General features: G+C 46.6%; 1 protein-coding gene across 17 annotated transcripts in view; it reads left to right on the top strand.

Moving 5' to 3' along the window:
* The window catches only part of WWOX (WW domain containing oxidoreductase), a 923424-nt gene that overhangs the window by 230747 nt on the left and 673595 nt on the right, over nucleotides 1-19082 (top strand). For all 17 annotated transcript variants that reach the window (XR_003904120.1, XR_003904123.1, XR_003904122.1 and 14 more), the window contains exon 6: nucleotides 13870-13958. Coding sequence is in view for 11 of the 17 variants with exons in the window: in XM_029926475.1 (XP_029782335.1) it covers nucleotides 13870-13958 (89 nt within the window). In the remaining 6 variants the exon portion in view is untranslated. The remainder of the gene's footprint in view (nucleotides 1-13869; nucleotides 13959-19082) is intronic.

The following is a 19082-nucleotide window of genomic DNA, read 5'->3' as shown; positions in this document are numbered from 1 at the left end:
TTTTTGCATTAATTCAGAAGTCATAATGGCTCTTGTCTCTCAAATACTTTTTCAGGCTCGTTTTATGCTATTTGGGCTCCGGAATCCATTGTTTTTTGTTTTATTTATTTATTTTTTTCAACTCTCTGATGTGCCTGACTTCACTGCTGCCTGCCGGCTGGGCGAGTCTTCTTTCCCATGCACATGTCTTCCTTGTCCTGTCTTTAGGAGCAGCGAGGGCACGGCACGCACTGACCCTCTGGCTTGGCAGGTGCCTGATCCATCTTTCGAGGTGTCACAGAGCAGTTTGGCCCAATGGTTTCTGCTACAAGACACAGACTCATGTGGGTGTCCCTGATCGACAGGTGGCTGTGGGCTGTTGCATGAATGAATACCTCAGCCTCTTTTATCTGCGGTCCCCACGGAAATCATTATGATCTACATTTGTCTTATGGAAAGAGATAGGAAATCCTGGCAGCCTACCTCATAACAGCAACAGCTCAGGACTCACATGCTCCTCCACTTGCAGGCCTTGGGTCGAGGCCTGGACTCCGCAGTGGGGAAATGCAGGCTGAGAAATGTGGTTTCCGGTGCTTTCCCTGCTCAGCACAGCCCCCACCGTGCAAAGGGGAAGGTAGTTTCAGGGACCCGCGTTCTCTCTATCTGCGCGGTATCTTCATTGTCCAACCTGGAGGTGGTTTTTAAATTCTGGTCTTTTGGTTTCTGCCTTTTAATGCGTGAACTTTAATATATTATATTGCTTGTGATTATGGCTACACTGGTACTCATTTCTGAATTGCATTTCGTGCTTTCTCTCTACCAAGTGTTTTCTTTTGTTATGATGTTTAATTCTTTTTGGACTCTTTTGGATTGATGCAGTTTCTTTATATCCAGTGGACCCCATGCATCATTTTCCCCACCTGCTGCTGGTTTGGGAGCTAAATCTGATCAAAAATCATATTGGGGCGTCTGTGTTGCTCATTCAGGTGGGTGTCTGACTTAGGTTACAGTCATGATCTCACCATTCTGTGGGTTCGAGTCCCGCATCAGGCTTTCTACTGACAGCTCAGAGCCTGGAGCCTGCTTCAGATTTTGTGTCTCCGTCTCTCTCTGCTCCTCTACTGACAGCTCAGAGCCTGGAGCCTGCTTCAGATTTTGTGTCTCCGTCTCTCTCTGCTCCTCCCTGCATTCTCTCCATTTCCCTCCCTCCCTCCCTATCTCTCTCTCTCTCTCTCCCCAAAATAAATAAACATTAAAAAAGAATCATATAATTAGTCGCTGGCAGAACTTGGCTTCCCTCTTTTCCTCCCTCCTTCCCTTCTTTCTTTTTCTTTTTTCTTCTTTTGCTTTTCTTTTCTTTTCTTTCTCTCCCTTTTCTTCTTTCCTTCTCTTGAAATTCTCACACACACACGTCTACATTTTTTCTTACAAAGTATAAAGCTATTTTGTGTCTCTTTGACGTTAACCAGACTGTACATGACTTAATGACTCAGTGCAATCTCCCTCCTAAAAAAATATCTTCCTTGTTACTATTGTGTCACGTCTTTCTCCAAGTCCTTTTTACGTGTAATTTACTTGGTCCTGCAGCTATCGTAAAAGACGCTCAGCATTTGGGGATAACTTAACTGTGACTTGTCTTTTTTGTGTGTTCCCATCTGTTTCTGCCTATACTGGTATTTTGGTTGAAACCTAGAAGAGTCGGCTTAGGCACATGCCACTTTAAGTGGGTACCTCATTTTTCTCTGAGGTGTGTGTGTGCATGTGTGTGTTTTATTTTTTCTATATTATCTGTTGAGTATCTTGCCTTGCCTCTGTAGAACCTCTGAAAGATTTCTCCCTTTGGATTCATCTATGTATTAAAAATAACTGTCATGGTCACTTCTCAGGCACCATGACACTGTTACATGTTTACTGCCTGCTTTGCATACCCAGCTCATATCCATCACCCAGGAGGGTGGCCAGCCTCCGAGAGGCAAGCCCTTGGCCTGCCAGGCTGGAGCACCAGGCTTCCTGGCCTCCCGAATGGCTTAGGGAAAGCTGTCGCTGCTAGTATCACTGGCTGATTTTTATCTCTGCCTCTGAATTTGTCCCAGCTCTAGTGGTGTGTTATGCGTTCAGTCATTTCCTCAATTAAAGCCCGTCTCAAAAACCTACCCCGTGTCACTTGCTGGGTAGCAGGTATTTAAAATAGAGGTATAAAACTTTGCATTTTAATTTATTATAAATGTCAGTGTGAATGATTGGTTGTTTGGATTCTCTTTCGCTGTCTTCTGCAAACTTCTGAGGACTGGAAATGGCTGTAACCATTTTGGCAGATACCCAGCCAAATCTACCAAAATTTAAAATGCAGGCATCTCTTATTCTCGCAAGTCTACCTCTGGGAACTTATCCTATAGAAACGATTCACATGCTGTAAAGTATAGGTATTGCAGCCTTGCTTTTGGTAACAAAAAAAGGGGAAAGGACCTAAAATAATACTAGGTACAGCAAGAACAATGGGTAACACTTCCAGAGCATCCGCCTAAGAGGCTTTCCATGGATACGGTCTCACTGCATCCTCAAAGCAATCCTGAAGGAGGACGGTTTTCTGTGATTTCCATTTTTACAGACAGGAAACGTTAGACATTGAGAGTTTAAGTAATACGTTCATAAAGCCAGTGAAGGGCGTGGCAGGCTGAGTCCTCCTAAGGGGATCGGCTTTTAATAAACGATTGAGCATCCCCTACTGTGGGCTAAACATACTGGTTGGAATAAGTTGGTAGAGCTCTACTGAGACAGATCCAGGGGCGCCCTGGGGGCTCAGTCGATGGAGCATCCGACTTCAGCTCAGGTCATGACCCGACGGTTCGTGAGTTCGAGCCGTGTGTCGGCTCTGCTGCTGACAGCTGGAGCCTGCTTTGGATTCTGTGTCTTCCTCTCTCTTTTCCCCTCCCCCACTCACGTTCTATGTCTCTGTCTCTCTCAAAAATAAATAAGCATTAAACAAATAAATGATATATCCAGTTCTGTGTTCGTTGGGAAAAACACGATTGTAAGCTAATGCGTGAGCTCCAGTGCTCTGTTTGTAGGGGAACGTTGCTGCACCACATTCTCACATGCGTAGAAATTCTCTTTGGGATGGATGTGCGTCAGGTTGTCTCTCTCAAGATGACTTGGGGTGCCAGGATTTGGTAGATGCTCTCACTGTATACGTTACCCGTTTGTGCATTATTTATACTTTCATCAGTGAGCCCGTTTGATTTTTACCAACCGCGATACATTGAAATAGCTGAAGACCACTCAGAGTGGATGGGCGTTCCAGGCACATCTGCAAGTTGGCACTGTTGACATCGGGGGCCCCTTGGCCAGGGGCTACCTGCGCCTCGTAGGATGTGTAGAGGCATCCCTGGCCTCTCCCCGTTAGATGCCTGTACGCCCCTCCAGCCAGCTGAGGCAACCAGAAATTCTCAGACCTTGCCAGATGTCCCTTGGGGGGAGTGGGGATGCCCCTAGCTGGGACCCTTTGAGACAGACGCTGGCCAAGCCATGTGTGGCTCTCTCCACACCAGCGGTTCTCACGATCACGTCTCTCCATCTGAAGTTTTTGAGGATCCATGTGACCTTCACGTGGAATCCAGACTCCCCTAAACCCGGGCAAACACATCTTCCTCTTCTCTTTCTATTCAATTAACTCACCACCCTTGACCTGTCACCAGATGACCAACGGGCCCCAGATCTCTGTATGTTCAGGTCTGCACCTCTTTCTGAGTCCAGGCGGGTCGGGGTGGGGGCACACTCAGACTTCTTTGATCAGCACCTTCCCCCAAATAGGGGGTTTCAGTGCTTAACAAGCTTCATTAAAAACTCCGCTATTAAATATGCAAAATATATAGACTGTTCCTGTCGAGAATATAATTATACAGTAAATTAGCTCATGTCCAGTATGTTGCTTTTTAAGCACATCTTTGATGTTCCCAGTACTTACCTAAGATGTAGGGTCTGTTTATTAAGAGTCTTCAACTGTGTATAATACTCGAGCAGTCAAAAGTAATGGTGTCTGCTGAAGGATTCTTTATCATATGAATTTACCTTCAGTCATCTATTATTTATTTCAGCTATTTTATATGCCATTATAATAAATATTATGACAGAGAAAGCTTTTATGCTTCAACTTATTGTACTACTCTTTACTCGCCTGCAATCCTTCAGGAAAATGTAACCATGCTTTACCTATAGTTAACGTAAATCATTGCTTACATTAGAATGAAAAATTCACTCTGAAAAAAGGCTCTTTCTTCAATACCGAGGCATAAACGCACAGTCATGTTGACTGCCAAACTCCTGTACCGCCCGCTGTCCTTCCTTAAACTGTTGTTAAGCTGCAAAGTGAATGCATCGCATGGAGGGAAATTGGAAAGTTTTCGAATATTTTCACTCTCTTGTTAGTTTCTGGCAAGATAAGCATTTTTTATCCAGAGTGCAAAATATTGCCAATTACTGTCTAAGCATTTTTAATGGTTTTGCTTTACGCGGCACGTAACTCCTACACCAAATTAAATAAGCTGTTACCCAGTGCAATTTCTCCTTGAATCAGCCTCACAATTACCTATAGATATTGATACAGTTATTTTATAAATTGAGTTCCAGCTGCACAAGGCAACGTTTTTGACCCGTATATAATGAAGAAAGAGATGTCGTGATTTTCTTACTAGGGATGTTTGTGTATTTTCCCGGGTGGGAAGCCAGGGTTAGGCAGTGCTCGAGAGGGCCCTGGGGTGGGGGACGATGCCGATGGTTGATCTGAAGGTTGGGAATGACAGACTCAGCCCCTGTCTCTCAAGGTTTCACAAAAACTCCCAGGCTTTGCTTAGGATGCTTTTTGGTTTGGTTTCCTATTTTGAGATGTAGAATGTGGTCTAAGAGTATTTTTTGTGTTAAATGCATATAGAACTGGTGCGGTGTTTAAAGCCAAAAAAGGAGACTCTCAGACTCTCATTTCTCTGGTGCCCTGTCAGAAAGAACATTTATCAGTGCATTCTTTTAACGTCTAGGCTTGGCCAGGATTGGGCAAACGCCCCATCAGATGTATTCACGATGGTTGACGGAAAGGCACCAGAGCCGAAGGGAGACACGAGTATCTACATGCTTGTACATTTTCCAGTGAAGACGTTACCATTTCTTGCCACCATTAGCATCACTTAAATAATACTGGAGAGCTTAGTGCTCTGAAGTCCCACATTAGGATATTGATGAATTATTAAACCAGTTTCGTTAGGTCTGTATTGTATTTGAGTGAATAATGTCATGTCAATAATATGCTCAGCGCCAGTGTCTCTTGCTGTTGTAAATGTGACAACTCCTATTTAAGGTTTCAGAACATAAAATCAGGACTGAGGGTACGTAACGTGGAAGGGTGAGAGACATCAGCATAATGCAATTAAGGCGCATTGGATTAGAATTTGCAGGATGCCATTAGCAATAAGCTCTGAATGTAGATTATTGCCTTGGTTACGTTTTCTCCTTCGGCAATAGGCTTCTCTTGTAAATTCTAAATGCATAAAATAAATGTGATATAAAACAGACACAAATAAGAATCTATAGATGATGTTAATTTCTTTATGGCTGCTTGGTGTCCTATGTTGAAATATGTGATGACAGGGGTGCAGCCCCGGGGCACTTCCAGCAAAGACGAGAACCTTGGATCTGTCCACAGCTCAGCTGGCAATCTGGGTCTGTGTGTCTCACTAGCTGTGCCACTTTAAATTTTTATCGGCCTCTGTTTTTTGGTCTGTAAAATGGGGGAAATGAAATGCACTCCAAAGATTCTTCACCTTACTATTAAGTGAAAAATAAATGCCAGGCCTCTTGTAGATGCTTCTTGAGTTTTTGGCTTTTATAATCCGTGAATATAGGTACATGAGAACTTTTTTTTAGGGAATCACAGAAACGAACTCTTCTGGAAGTGTAAGAGATGGGTGGTAGATGCATACCCATCTACTCCACATGGATTGGCACCTTCAAGTTAGGGCACACGGTAGCTGATTGCCCTTACACAGTAAACGTTGTATCTGCCATTGCATGGGATGAGTCCTCGCTGCTGAAGGAAACTTCCTCTGGGCGTGCCGGAGGCTGGCCTTCCTGCGCCTGCTCGGCACATCTGGGTTTCTCCGTCTTTCCACCGCCAAGTGTACTGTGCACTCTTCTAGACAAACACAGAGGTAGTGTGCTCACTGCACCCTGAGGGGCTTCTCACTCCTGCTGGCGAGGATTGTGTCAGAGGTGTGTGCGGGCAGGCTGCGTGGAGGAAGCACGGGTCATGTACTAGGTCAGAGCATTCTGAAGTGTACTGAGTTGAGGTCACTGGGCACGCCCCGTAATGCCCAACAGGTCTTGGTTCCCATGCCCCATACTCCGGGCTCGTTACAGGGAGAAGTCAGACAGTGGGGAAGACACATTGATAGCCTCCCGGGTGATTCATAGGCAGTTTATAATTCATGATGATTTAAACATTTTTAATGTTTTTTATTTATTTTGAGAGAGAGAAAGAGAGAGAGCCCAGGCAGGAGACGGGCGGAGAGAAGGAGAGACAGAATCCCAAGCAGGCTCTGCACCATCCGCATAAACTCACAAATGGGGAGATCATGATCTGAGCCGAGATCAAGAGTCAGATGCTTAACTGACTGAGCCACCTGGGCACCTGAATGATGACTTTTAAGTAGAAGTTTTGTAAGTCTGCCTGGCCACCTGAATTATGTATATACATTTTTCTAAAGGCCTATTGCGATGAGATATTATTACCTCTTTTGTTCTTCCGTCGGTGGTAAGTAAATGATGAGTTGAGGTCGTTCCTCTCACACGTTGCCATGGTGGGGGAAGAGGAGAAGAAGTAAAGGAGGTGGAATCTGTGGAATGCACAGTTACTTTGAGAGGCAGAGTTAGTGGATGAGGGAATGGATTCCCGCTTGCGAATGTTGTCGCTGTTAGCGTTGACCAACACGGGGACAGCAGTGCTGCTACTTCATGAGGCGTGTACAGATTCGATGGTTTTTCTGGCACTGGCCTGGGTTTGAGGGTTGAGGGGGAGAAGACAGGTGGGTTGTGTGGGCATTTTGGAATATAGAAGAGTGATTAAAGTCATGGCTTGGTGTGAACCTGGCTCTGGCACTGTATTTGGAGGACGCTGTTCAAGAGCTTTCTGAACTTCAGTTTCTCCATCTATGAAATGGTGGAGGGTGGAAACCGCACCCACCTGGTTGGGGAGAGGGAGGCATGGGGGTGGCTGTGGGTCAAGTACTCCTATGGCTGGCATTCTGAGATCACTCTTTTTGGCCAGTTATGTCCCATCCAGTCCTTTCAGTGAAGAATGAAGCAATTTGGTGCCAGTGATGGTGATGATGGTGGTGGTGATGGTGGTCGTGATGGTGATGGTCGTGATAATGGTGGTGGTGGTGATGGTGATGGTAGTGATGATGATAATGATAGTGATGATGATGTTGATGGTGGCAGTGATGGTGGTAGTGGTGGTGATGATGATGATGGACGTAGTGATGATGATATTGATGGAGATGATGATGATGGTAGTGTTCATGGTGACCATGGTGATGGTAATGGTAAAAACGACAACAAAAACAATCACAATAAGGACGTTCCTTGCTAACAATTATAGAATACTTGTCAAGTAATCAGGGACTATTCCACGTGCTTTACATATATCACCTCATTTCCTGATAAGGTAGGTGCTATCACGATTTCCATTTTCTAGAAGGGAAAACTGAATGCGTAAATGGAAGATGTAACTTGCCCATCTGGTCAGTGGTAGACCTGAAATTCAGTCCCAGGCAGTAAAGCTGGAGTCCATGCCTTCACCTGCGCCTTTTAGCTTCACACCAATCATTGAATTTGGAAATGGGTTACCATGGCCTCAGGGAGATTTGTTGACACCCCACTTCCTCCTGCTTTGGGGTCCTGTATGAATTGCTATTCACTTTTTCAGAGCTACTTATATTAATTTTGTGAGACAAAGAAAGGAGACCACAATTACTAATGTGCTGTATTATTTTTTTAAGTTTATTTTGAGAGAGAGAGAGAGAGCTAGCGTGAGCAGGGGAAGGGCACTAAAGAGGGGGAGAGAGAGATTCCCAAGCAGGCTCTGCACTGTCAGCACAGAGCCCAGGGCAGGGCTTGAAATCATGAACCGTGAGTCGTGACCTGAGCAGAAATCAAGAGTCAGACGTGCAACTGACTGAGTCACCCAGGTGCTCCTAGTAGACTTTATTATTGAAAATCCATGGGTACCACATTTTAGCGGTGGCCCTCCAAATAACGATTATAATAGTTATTATGTATATGCCACAGACCTTATATATAGCATATCTCATCTTTAATCATGCAAGGCAAATTGCCTATTTTCTTTTTTTTAATTAAAAAACATTTTCTAATATTTTTTATTTATTTTTGAGAGACAGAGAGAGAAAGTGCGAGCAGGGGAGGGTCAGAGAGAGAGAACAAGGTACAGGATCTGAAGCAGGCTCCAGGCTCTGAGTTAGCTGTCAACACAGAGCCTGATGTGGGACTCAAACCCTCGAACCATGAGATCATGACCTGAGCCGAAGTCGGACGCTCAACTGACTGAGCCACCCAGACTATTTTCTAACAAGGCAGTGGAGGTTGAGAGCATTCAAGTAGCAGCCCCGAGGTCACTGTTGGCACTGTGGCCATGTCGGGCTGTGGTCCCAGGTCAGCCTGAGTCTGCCATCTTTGCTGTGGATGTCGTCTCCCCGATTTTCCGTTTAAATACCGCACGATCCCCATATGGTTCCTTTGGTTTCAGGCAGTATCCCATCTGAGTCACACTTGGCTAATTTATAGTCATAAAATGATATGAGAAATCACTCTTGCATAACAACAGTGCAGTCCCTTTAGCTCAGCATTCACAGACTCTGGAGTCACTCACACACACTGTGCAACTCAAAAAGGAATAGATGGAGGAGACTTGGCCTCTTGAGGGTGTCAGTGAACTGAGCCACCAGCAAATGTCCTTCAGTCACAGGGAAATGGCGGAAGAGCGCGTGGGTTGCTTAATTACTACGTCGTTCTGGCTGAGCCCGGGGTGTCAGGAGCAGGTGGGCTTCTCAGCTACTTAGAAGTTGCCTGATGCTTCGAGTGTGGCTGCCACCTGTGCGGTTCTGTTTGCAGAATGATGGGTACCAGCATCTGTATACATAATTTAAAATAAATTTACATTCTCCTTCTGCCTGAGATGAGAAGATTGTGTACTGGTGTGATTAGAGAGAAGAGTAAGGACTGGGGGAAGGGTTGAGAGGCATTTTATAGCATTTTAAGATTCAGAACTCTTTATATGAAGTTTGTGGGTGAATGGATGGGCAGGTGGATGGATAGATGCATGGATCTATCTAGATGGGAGGGAAGAAGAGAGGGACATATGGAAGGCTAACAGTTCATTTTAGAGTTGGTGGGATTATAGTTTTTTGTTTGTCTATATCCATCTGTCTTTTGGAAAATTTTCCTGTAATTAATGAAAGTAGGAAGTGGAAAGTGGAAAGTGAACTAACCCTGGAGAGGGCCAAGGCATGGATTGTGTTAGTCATTACCGGTTTTCATTACATGTTTCCATTTCTTCCACATATATATTTCTGCATGTGTTCTTGGGCACGTGGAAGGTTGCACCTTCTGAAGCTCAATGTAGCCACATGACTTGCTCTGACAATAAAATATGAGCAGAAGTGACAGTCTACTGCTGGGTAGAGGCCTCTAAGATCTGTTCTGTATGCAGTTGGTCCTGTTCTCTTCCCCACGCTGTAGAAGCTGGTAATGCTGCAGAGGGTGGAGGTCCCATCTGCCTGGGCCCCTGGCCAGACACCATGAGCAGGACTCACTGACGTAGGGTAGGCACAGAGTATGGGTGAGTAGTAATCCTCGGCTGTCTGAAGACATTGAGGCTTGGGAGTCACTCCGTAAGGATAGTGAAGTATATCTTAAATGATCCAGAGCCGTTTGTGTGAACCATTCCAAGGGACCTGGGCCATATCTCATGGCCATTCAAAGCTACAAAGGGGTTTTAAGCTGGGGCTTTATATATGTGCCTGTTTTGCTGACCCACAGAGCAGACCCCGGCCAAACAAAGCCTCAGTTATTTATGTCTTGGATGGCATATGCTAATTTAACACCTCTTAATAATAAAACCCACTGGTCCCTTAGTGGTGCTAGAGTAGTTCTGTATCTTGAATGTGGTGGTTGTTAGCTGAATCTGTACATAGGAGAAAATGTCACAGAATTATTCATAAAGATACTCCAATAAAAGGAAGTGAGTGCATCCCCAAACTGGTAAAATCCTGGTGACATCTGTGCTCTAATGAACCGTGTTGTGACAGTGTCAGTTTTCTGGTAGTACCCGTGTACTCTGTACGTGGGTAAGACATCCCCGTTGGGGGTGCTGGGAGATGGCTACATGGGCGCTCTTGGTACTGCTTTTGCCACTTCTGGTGAGTCTGTAACTAGTTCCGACTCAAAGTTAATGACAACAACAGCAACAGGAAGTTCATGAGTTAAGCCAAGAAAGTGAATTGCGGTCAGTCCCAGACTCACGGCCAGACTTGGCAGGAAAGCTCCCTTGGTGGACGTCTGACCTCTCATCCGCACCCGGCCGTGAGCAGTTTATGCCTCAGAAATGGGTTTTGGGGGCGGTGTGTCCGCCGCTGCCTTCCCACATAGAGCACATCCCAGGATGAGCATGACTGTAAATGTCACTAGGTTAGTTACACAATCAGAAGAGCATCCCAACCCCCCCCCCCACAGCATGTACACAGACATATCCACACATCCCAATTCTAAAAGATGTATTTCTTCTTTGCTGAACTTACGGGATTGCCCGCAGTTTCTCTGCATTGCTCGCGGTCAGTAGCAGAAACTGGAAGCCTGGTGCCGGGGGCAGGAGAATTACCTGAGTAATAGTGTGTGGACTTGAATCACTGTCCCCAGGAGCCTAGTAACCCACAGCCTGTGGATTAGTCTGTTGAACTACTCGATGGCTTGTGACCCCTTGTTCCCTCTGGGTGTGTATGTTCTGATTTTGTTCTTATTGGTAGTGGCAGCTCTGTACTTTATTTTCGAGTGATGGTGGGGGAGCCCAAAAGAGAAGTCACCAACTGTAAGTTACACAGAAGGGTATCCTGGCCCACTTGGCTGAGCCAGCGTTTTCTTTGGGACTTTGCTTTGGGGTCGCCATCTGGGAGTGTTGTCCCTGTTTTATGAAGGATATATTTATATGCTTTTTTTGGATACATCACCTGCATGTCCCTTGGGGTGGCAATGAGTGTCATCTGAGTGAAGTGAGGCTGGGGCCAGAGGGGTTAGGATGAGGTGAAAGACCACTTTGTTTGCTAACTGCTGATGTCACATTGGGTAGTGGAGCATCTCTGAAGCATAATAATCTTTGGGAAAAAGAAGTTAGCCATTGGCAGGCTGGGCATTCCCAAGAGATTTCAGTCATTAGATACACCAGCTGGGCAGACAGAAAGTGAGTGGGGTTTTTCTCTGGTCTGGAGGCCAGTCTGCCCATAGGGTAGAGCCTCACCCATGTGCGCTCATTTCTGCCACTTTCCTTCTCTGTGGAACAAGGACTGTGGCCTCATGTCACTGTGGATCCCTCAGCCCCTCTATTCTCTAATATTAGGAAACTTTTTGTTTAGTGTTTATGGCACGAGTGGGGGGAGGGCAGAGAGAGGAAGAGAGTGGATCTGAAGCAGGCTTGGAGCTAACAGCACAGAGCTGGACTTGCGGCCTGAACTCGCGAAAGGTGAGATCATGACCTGAGCTGAAGTTGGATGCCCAACCCACTGAGCCACCCAGGCGCCCCGGTGATCTTAGGAGACTCTTAACAACACCCACACATTGGCACCTTCCTTCTTGCTGGTTCAGGTCAAAGGCTTCCCCTCCTCCTTCCCAAATCGGCATGTTTGAGCCTGTGCCAGTGTTGTCTTAGGAATTTGCCTCTGTGTTGGCCAACTTTCCTTCACTGCCTATGTGCTTTTGGGTTTGGGGACGTCATCTAATCACCTTACACCCCTTTCCCTAAAACTAGGCTCTGTGAGTAGACATGACCTGGATCCTCTGGGAACTAACAGTGAGCTGGTCCGATGCCATCCTCATGGTGCCATTTCACCCACCACGCTGTGCGGGAGCACACCCAATCCACCATTTGTCGCAGATTTGCATCAGGGAAGGAATTCAGCTCAGCAGACATCTTCTCTCCTTCTTGTTAAGCTTATTAAATCCCTTCTGACTTCCAGGCTGGCTGTTACGTGCTTTATACTTCTTCTCACTAGTCTGTGAGAAGATAGTTACAGTTCACCGTTTACAAACAAGGAAACTGAGGCTCAGGAATATTAAATGGCCCCGAGTCAGTTGGCCTCCTCGCTTCTCATGCCTGATGTTTATTGTTCAAGGCCTGGGACTTGGGTAACAACAGCCCAGAACTTAGTGTCCAATAGCTGCAGGTACGTTGAGCACCTCAGCCCAGACTGTGTCTCTCCCTGAATAGGACGATTGAGGTGGAGGATGTTGTCCGTGTCTGTTTGCGTCCCTTTCATAGTGTTGGAGGTATCATGTCATGCTCGTTGGTCTAGCATCAGAGTCTAGACCAGAACCCCCAGGCTCACCGTTTGTTTTCTGGGACTTTCCTTACCTGAACAGGCAGGTGGCCCCAACATTCTTGGCTGTACATTCTTTGGAGGAGATGGGTCTAAGAAGTGACAGTATTTAGGGGCCCCTGGGCAGCACAATCAGCTAAACATCTGACTCGTGGTTGTGACACAGGTCATTATTTCACAGTTTGCAAGTTCAAGCTCCACGTCAGGATCCATGTGAGTGTGTGGGGCTTGCTTGGGATTCTCTCTTTCTCTGTCTCTCTTTTCCTCCCTCCCTCTCTCTCTCAAAATTAAACAAACTTAAAAAAAAAAGTGGTATTTAATCTTATACCTTGTAGCCCAGCCAGACTCAAAAGTGGGGAGTGCCCCATAAACACGGGGGAAGTGTGAGAGGCAATCCTGATCTTTCCAGAAATGTGTTAGGACACTGTCCAGTGGGCCATGATTGCTTCAAATCCTGATGCTCCCCGCCTTCTAGTCTCTGTCGAGGAGGGAAGGAGGGTTTTGGTGTCAGACTGACTGGGGTGACCCTTGACTCTAGCCCTTCTCAGCTCTGTCATCTCTTAACAAGAGGCCACATGTAAAACAGGGAATGTATAACCCATTCGGTTGTCATGGGGATGAAATGAGCTGGTGCAAATAAAGGCCAGCCCAGAGTCAGCCCTGAGCAGAAGGTAGCCGTTCTTCCTCTCTGCATGCACCCCACTTCCCTCTAGTTTTTTGGGCTGCTGAACCAGAGGTCTCTCCAGGACCTGTGCCACTCAGGGTCCATGGGAATAAATGAGTTACGCCTGCTTTTGTATTTTTCTACAAATGAATCGTCTTTAATTTTTGATGCAGCCTCGATGGAATCATTCCAGAACCCCGATGGCAGCTTTTGAGATTAAAATGTCACCTACTGAATTCTTGCACAAGCCAGGCTTTGTCCTGGCGTTCCCCTGGTTTTATGGTTTTTTTTTTTAGGCCGCAGATTGAGAAGACGCGTGAGCCTGAAGACCCTTTGGAGCCTCTTCTGTGCTCCGAGTGAAACAGCCTGTGGTTTTAGCAGATTCCCAGCCTCACATCCTCCCAAACTTGGCAGTAAAAGCCCTGTTCTTCCATTCATTCCGATGATTTATATTCTCTCTGGGCGTCTAATATTAAACAGGGGAATTCCGACATGTTCCATAACACATTTACTGTAACTTGATACCATGAACTAAACTTGCTGTTATTTATCATTTCTTTTTATTTTCTCTCATTCCAGCACAAAGCCAAGGTAGAAGCAATGACCCTGGACCTCGCTGTGCTCCGTAGCGTGCAGCATTTTGCTCAAGCGTTCAAGGCCAAGAATGTGTGAGTGTTTCAGTGGAGGGTTATAGATCATAATATCTTGCTTTGTAATGTCTTTATCAGATGAACACAATTGGGAGAAGGCAAGCACAAGGCTGTTGTGTTGTCTTGGCATCCGGACAGCAGGCTCATTTATATTGGCCCTGTTAGGGTGTCCTATATTTTCTTGACTTCTTGAGTCAGCCTCATTATGAGATGTGCCTTCAATTTAATAACAGCTCCCCCCAATAAAAACGGAAAGACACCATGAAGCCCTTGTAAAAGTGGCTAATAAAAGCCAGCCTATTGTCGGATGCGTCCTGATTACAGACATTTTGGCAGTGTGTCTCAGAATCGAGGAAAAGTGTGTTTTAATTACATCCAGGAACGCGTGGCCTCAGTTATCAGTACTGCAAGGGGGGCCCAAGAGTCAAGAGTGTGAGAAGGTTCCACCACATCCACATCTGCAGTGATCTGTGGCGCTTGAATGTGGCTCCTAACGTGGACTCACATCACGGGAAACTTACTCTTTCCTCCGCTTCTTGTTTATAGTCTTTCAAAATGCCCGAACGATGGAGCCGTAGCTCAGGACTGGCAAGCGTTCAGGCCACCGCATGCCAGCCTCCCGTCCTCACAGGGAGACAGCAGACCTCAGGCCCGGAGCTGGGGAAAGCAGTGGAGGCTAGCTCCATTTTAATGACAAGATTTCGTTTCCAAGGGTGTATTTTTATGGTTCCCTCATATGGAGGGTTAGCAATACTGGTTTCTCATTTAACACAGTGGTTTAAATTTCATTAAAAAAATAACTGCACTTAATTTTCTTTTTTCAGTGCATTGATTTGGACACAAGGCTTAAGTTAATGAGGGTAAACGTGGTGCCAAGGATAAGATAGTTCCAGAAGTGGCCGCAGAATGACCAAATTTGGAGAATGCTGATAAATGACCGGTTGTCTTTGGGCTAGGCTCTGTGGAGAAGCGTTGGTGTTCTAGCTCTCCAAGCAGATGAGGGAGGGAGGCGGAGGCGCTTAAAGCTGATACTCAGAAGTGGCCCGGGGCCAGCCCCTCTTGAGTCTGCCTCAGTGTCTCATCTGCTCTTTCACGCTGCTAGGAAGTCTGTTCTCTAAAGCCCTTTCAGGAGCTAGCAAGTGGCCTGAGTCCTTGAGGTTGGCACACGGAGTCAGAGTTTGTGGTGGAGCAGCTCCGTCCCTGGACATGCAGGCCCCGCACTCACAGAATGGCTGGGTGGCATCCCCGCAGAGCCTGCAGACCTGGGTGACCTGTGGTGGCGTGTGCTGTGCCGTGTTTGGGCAGTTGGTGGCTGCTGGCCCTGGCTGGCCCCCCCAGAGGACCTCAGGCCAGTGCACCGCAGTGCCTTCTAAGACATTGCTTGTGTAGACCTCCTCCGCTCACTTATCCCCTTGCTCCTTCACTTAACGCACATGCCTCCGATGCCCCGGCTCCTCCACTGGGCTCTGGGAAGGGAGCGGTGGCCCCTGGGCACCCATGTCTCCAACGAGCCATAAGCTCAGGAGCGAGCAAGCAGTTTTGTTGCTCGTTGCGTAACTCCTCAGCCTGTTACTTTTCCTGTTGTTTGGAAGGATGGCAGTAGTCCCAGCAGCAGCAGCGGGCAGGAGCCGCTCGTTTACCCGGCGAGAGCAGGACTGGAAGGGGACGGCCGGTGGCCGAGGGCACGTGCCTGGGAGGCAGGAGGGGCTGAGGGCCTCTGCAGCGGTCACTCCGGGCCTCCTGCTCCCCCACCAGCGGTCCTGTCTGTTGCTTGGCGTTTGGTGGAAACTGAGATCAGAGGCGGCGAGTGGCTCTCGCAGGGTCACGTGGCAGGTCAGGAGCAGCCGTGGGACTTGTGGCCAGTTCCACCTGTCACGCCGTCCCTGACACAGGGTGCCTGTGCTGAGGCTTGCACAGACTGCCTCCCCGGGCTTCCTCGTGGATGCGAGCCGTTTGCTGAGACGTGCCAACTGTTACTTCATAGGACCGCCTTCCACGTAGTACCAAGACCATCCGTTAAAGTAGTTCAGACATCCTCAGATCCAACTGCCTTTTGTAACCCCCCCACCTCAGATGCGCCCATTTTGCCCTCATCCCAGAGGTTAGCAAATGGCTGGAGTTTTGTTCTTTTAGGTTCAGAAACGAAGGCGATTTTCCTTTTTGGCAAAACCCTGTACCGCAAGCCTCTTTTTATTCATCTCTTGAGATGCAGTCTTTTACACGGCTTAGAGCAATATTGTGGTGGTGAAAATATGCATAAACAAGTGAGTGATTTTACTTCTGAAACACTGCGAGGGCGAAATCTCTCCTGGATAGGCAGATGACAGCTTGGTGCTCAGAGGGCTTCAGGCTCTGAGCACTGTCCGAAGTGAATTTAAGCCCTGGTGACTGAGCTGCCAAAAAACACGTGTAGCCTCCTCCTTCTCATCGCCGCCCATCTTCACACATTAAAATTTCCTCATGTGTAAAACATAATGACAAATGAAAGAAAGGCTGCCAGTTCAGAACCAATCTCCCTGTGCGCCGTTGGACGGAGGAGAGGAAACACCCTCACGTCGCAATTCCTCGTGGACTCCCCTATTTACCATAACGTTTTCGAGCGCGGGAGCTCTCCAGCAGCGTGGTTGGGCTCCTTGCTCCTGTGTGTGGTTCCCCCGCCCCCCACCCTGGATCCTGCTCTAGCTCACATGTGCCTCCCTGCCCTGAGGGAGGTAGTGTGTTGTGGGACCCAACACAGAGAAAGCTAGAAATAGACGCTCAGCGCAGACCCTGGTGAAAGTTGCGGTCCATCGTCCTGCCGGGCCACGCTCCCTCTGCCTTCCTGTGGATTCAGCTGACTCTGGGAAATCCGTCTTTTCTTGGGGATGGGGAGAGGACGAAGGCCGGTGGGAGGCTCTTTTAGAATGAGCACTGCTAGTGTTTATATAAAATAATAATACTAGCAGGCTTGCTGATTTTCTGTGCAAGGCAAGGTGCTAAGCGCTTATATGTGTGTTCTCTTTTTACAACAACCCTAGGCGTTAGTCATTTTTATCTCTAGTTTACAAATGAAGAGGCTCCAGCCTTTCACAGAGAGGCTAGATCACTTGTCCAACCACAGCCAGTGGTGGATCTGCACTGTGAGCCCAAGTGTGTCTGAATCTAAAACAACTCAATCTCCTACTGCTTCGCTCCGTCCCACGTTTCAGGACAGATTCCCATACTGGGACGCATCGGAGTGAGAAGTTGGAGAAGTTGCTCCAAAAGCTAGCAGCTTAAAACCATTAAAAACAGGAAACATTTTTATTCTCTTTCTTTCAGAAAAAAAATTTTTTAATGCTTTATTTATTTATCTATTTATTTATTTATTTATTTTTGAGAGAGATGGAGTACAAGTGGGGGCAGGGGAGAGAGAGAGAGACACAGAATCCAATGCAAGCTCCAGGCTCTGAGCCATCAGCACAGAGCCCAATATGGGGCTCAAACCGAGTGAACCGAGAGATCATGACCTGAGCTGAAGTTGGAACCTTTACTGACTGAGCCATTCAGATTCTCTCTCTCTCTCTCTCTGTCTCTCTCTCTCTCTCTCTCTCTGAGTCCCTCTTCCTTCTCTTTTGGTTTGTTTAGATCAGCTGTTCGTTCAAACTAAGTGAATGCCCTTTATAGGATTCCTGTCAAAAACATCTCTTATTTTTGGTTGATGCACCTTGCTTGGTCAAGGGACAGGATTGTCCTCTAGCGTGCTCTGTATTCTCTCCTTCAGTAACTGCATCCCGGTGGTGCCGTTTAGCATGTTCTTTTGTTCTTTTGTCTCCTCAGTTCCTTGTGAAGTGTAGTTCACTCTAGAGGCTTGGTCCAATGCCTGTTTAATTCTGGGGCAGCAGTGCTGCACGGGGGCGGACGGTGTGGTCTGCCATCGAAGGACGGGCATGGCTGCTTGCCACTGCCACGTCTCCTGGGCCCAGCATGCCCTGACCACCCCATTCCTCTGTTCATCTCCATTTGCATTCATTCGTTCTGTTATTCCTCACACACTCTTCTGTGTGGTCAGGCCCAGAATCCTTCGCCTGCTTTCACACAGCTCTTCCCAGGGTTAGTTGGCGGTGCTGGTTGGCCAGTGTATCTCAGGACCAATGATGTTGGGCATTGCTGGAAAGTTCCAAGCCAAAGCCTGTGGTAAGTCCCAACCAGACTAAATGTTGAAGGAAATTTTGTTTTAACTGCAATCCTGCGACGCAGCCAGGCCCCACGGTGCCCGGCAGGCAGAGGCATTTGTCAGGGCCCCAAGAGCTGGTACTGATCACGCAGACCGAATGTTGACATGTTCTGGAACAGGCTCTGCGACAGTAGTTGGTTGTTTGTGGCGCTTTGACCCATTGTCATTCCTAGTTTCTAGCTGCTCGGCTTAGTGAAAAGTGCGTATTTTGAACAGGGTCTCAAACGGTTCAACAGCTGCTAGAACTCAGAGTTCGTAGATACTTGTTTTCTTTTTCAGAAGATATTATAACGTTTGAGCTTCAGATATTCCTAAAGTCATGGACACCTGGATTCCAATCCTGAAGTTTTAAAAATTGATAATGGCACATAATCTAGGAAATTCCTGGCTTGGATCCCAGGTACCCATCAGCTCTTACAGTATTGACCAAGGGTTTTGATTTGTCCTGGAAATTAATTGAAATCGATAGTTCATATTAAAATAATATATACAGTACTGAAGGTTTCTAGCACTGTATTTTTGATCATGGATTTCTACTTTTCCTTCTCAACTTTCTGTCTCCAGTATAATTTAAGGAAATGAGACTTTGTTTCATTTAGAAAGTAAGACGGAATAGCGATGTTTTAAAATGAATCCTAAGAGAACAGTTTTCTATTCTTTATTTTTTAAACATTGGAGGGGGACGGTCTTTAACAAAGTTGTTTATTTTTACTCTTTACTAAATTACTTTAGAACTTGAATCTACTAATCCCAGATATAATATTCTTGGATTCTTATTCCAAATTTTGCCGTCTCAAATCCTTCTATGGAAATGGGTGGGCCATAAATTATAAATAAATTCTACATTTTAAGGGATAAATTACCCTGAGGCCCGATGTGTAAATTACAGCTTCATCTTTCTTTTTCTACTCAGCTCGATTTTAAGAATAATGTTTTAGCCAACATAT

Source organism: Suricata suricatta, chromosome 16 (genome assembly GCF_006229205.1).
Source record: "Suricata suricatta isolate VVHF042 chromosome 16, meerkat_22Aug2017_6uvM2_HiC, whole genome shotgun sequence".
NCBI classification, from domain to species: domain Eukaryota; kingdom Metazoa; phylum Chordata; class Mammalia; order Carnivora; family Herpestidae; genus Suricata; species Suricata suricatta.
Note: the sequence above shows the minus strand (reverse complement) of the source record. Positions and strands in the feature narration are given on the sequence as shown.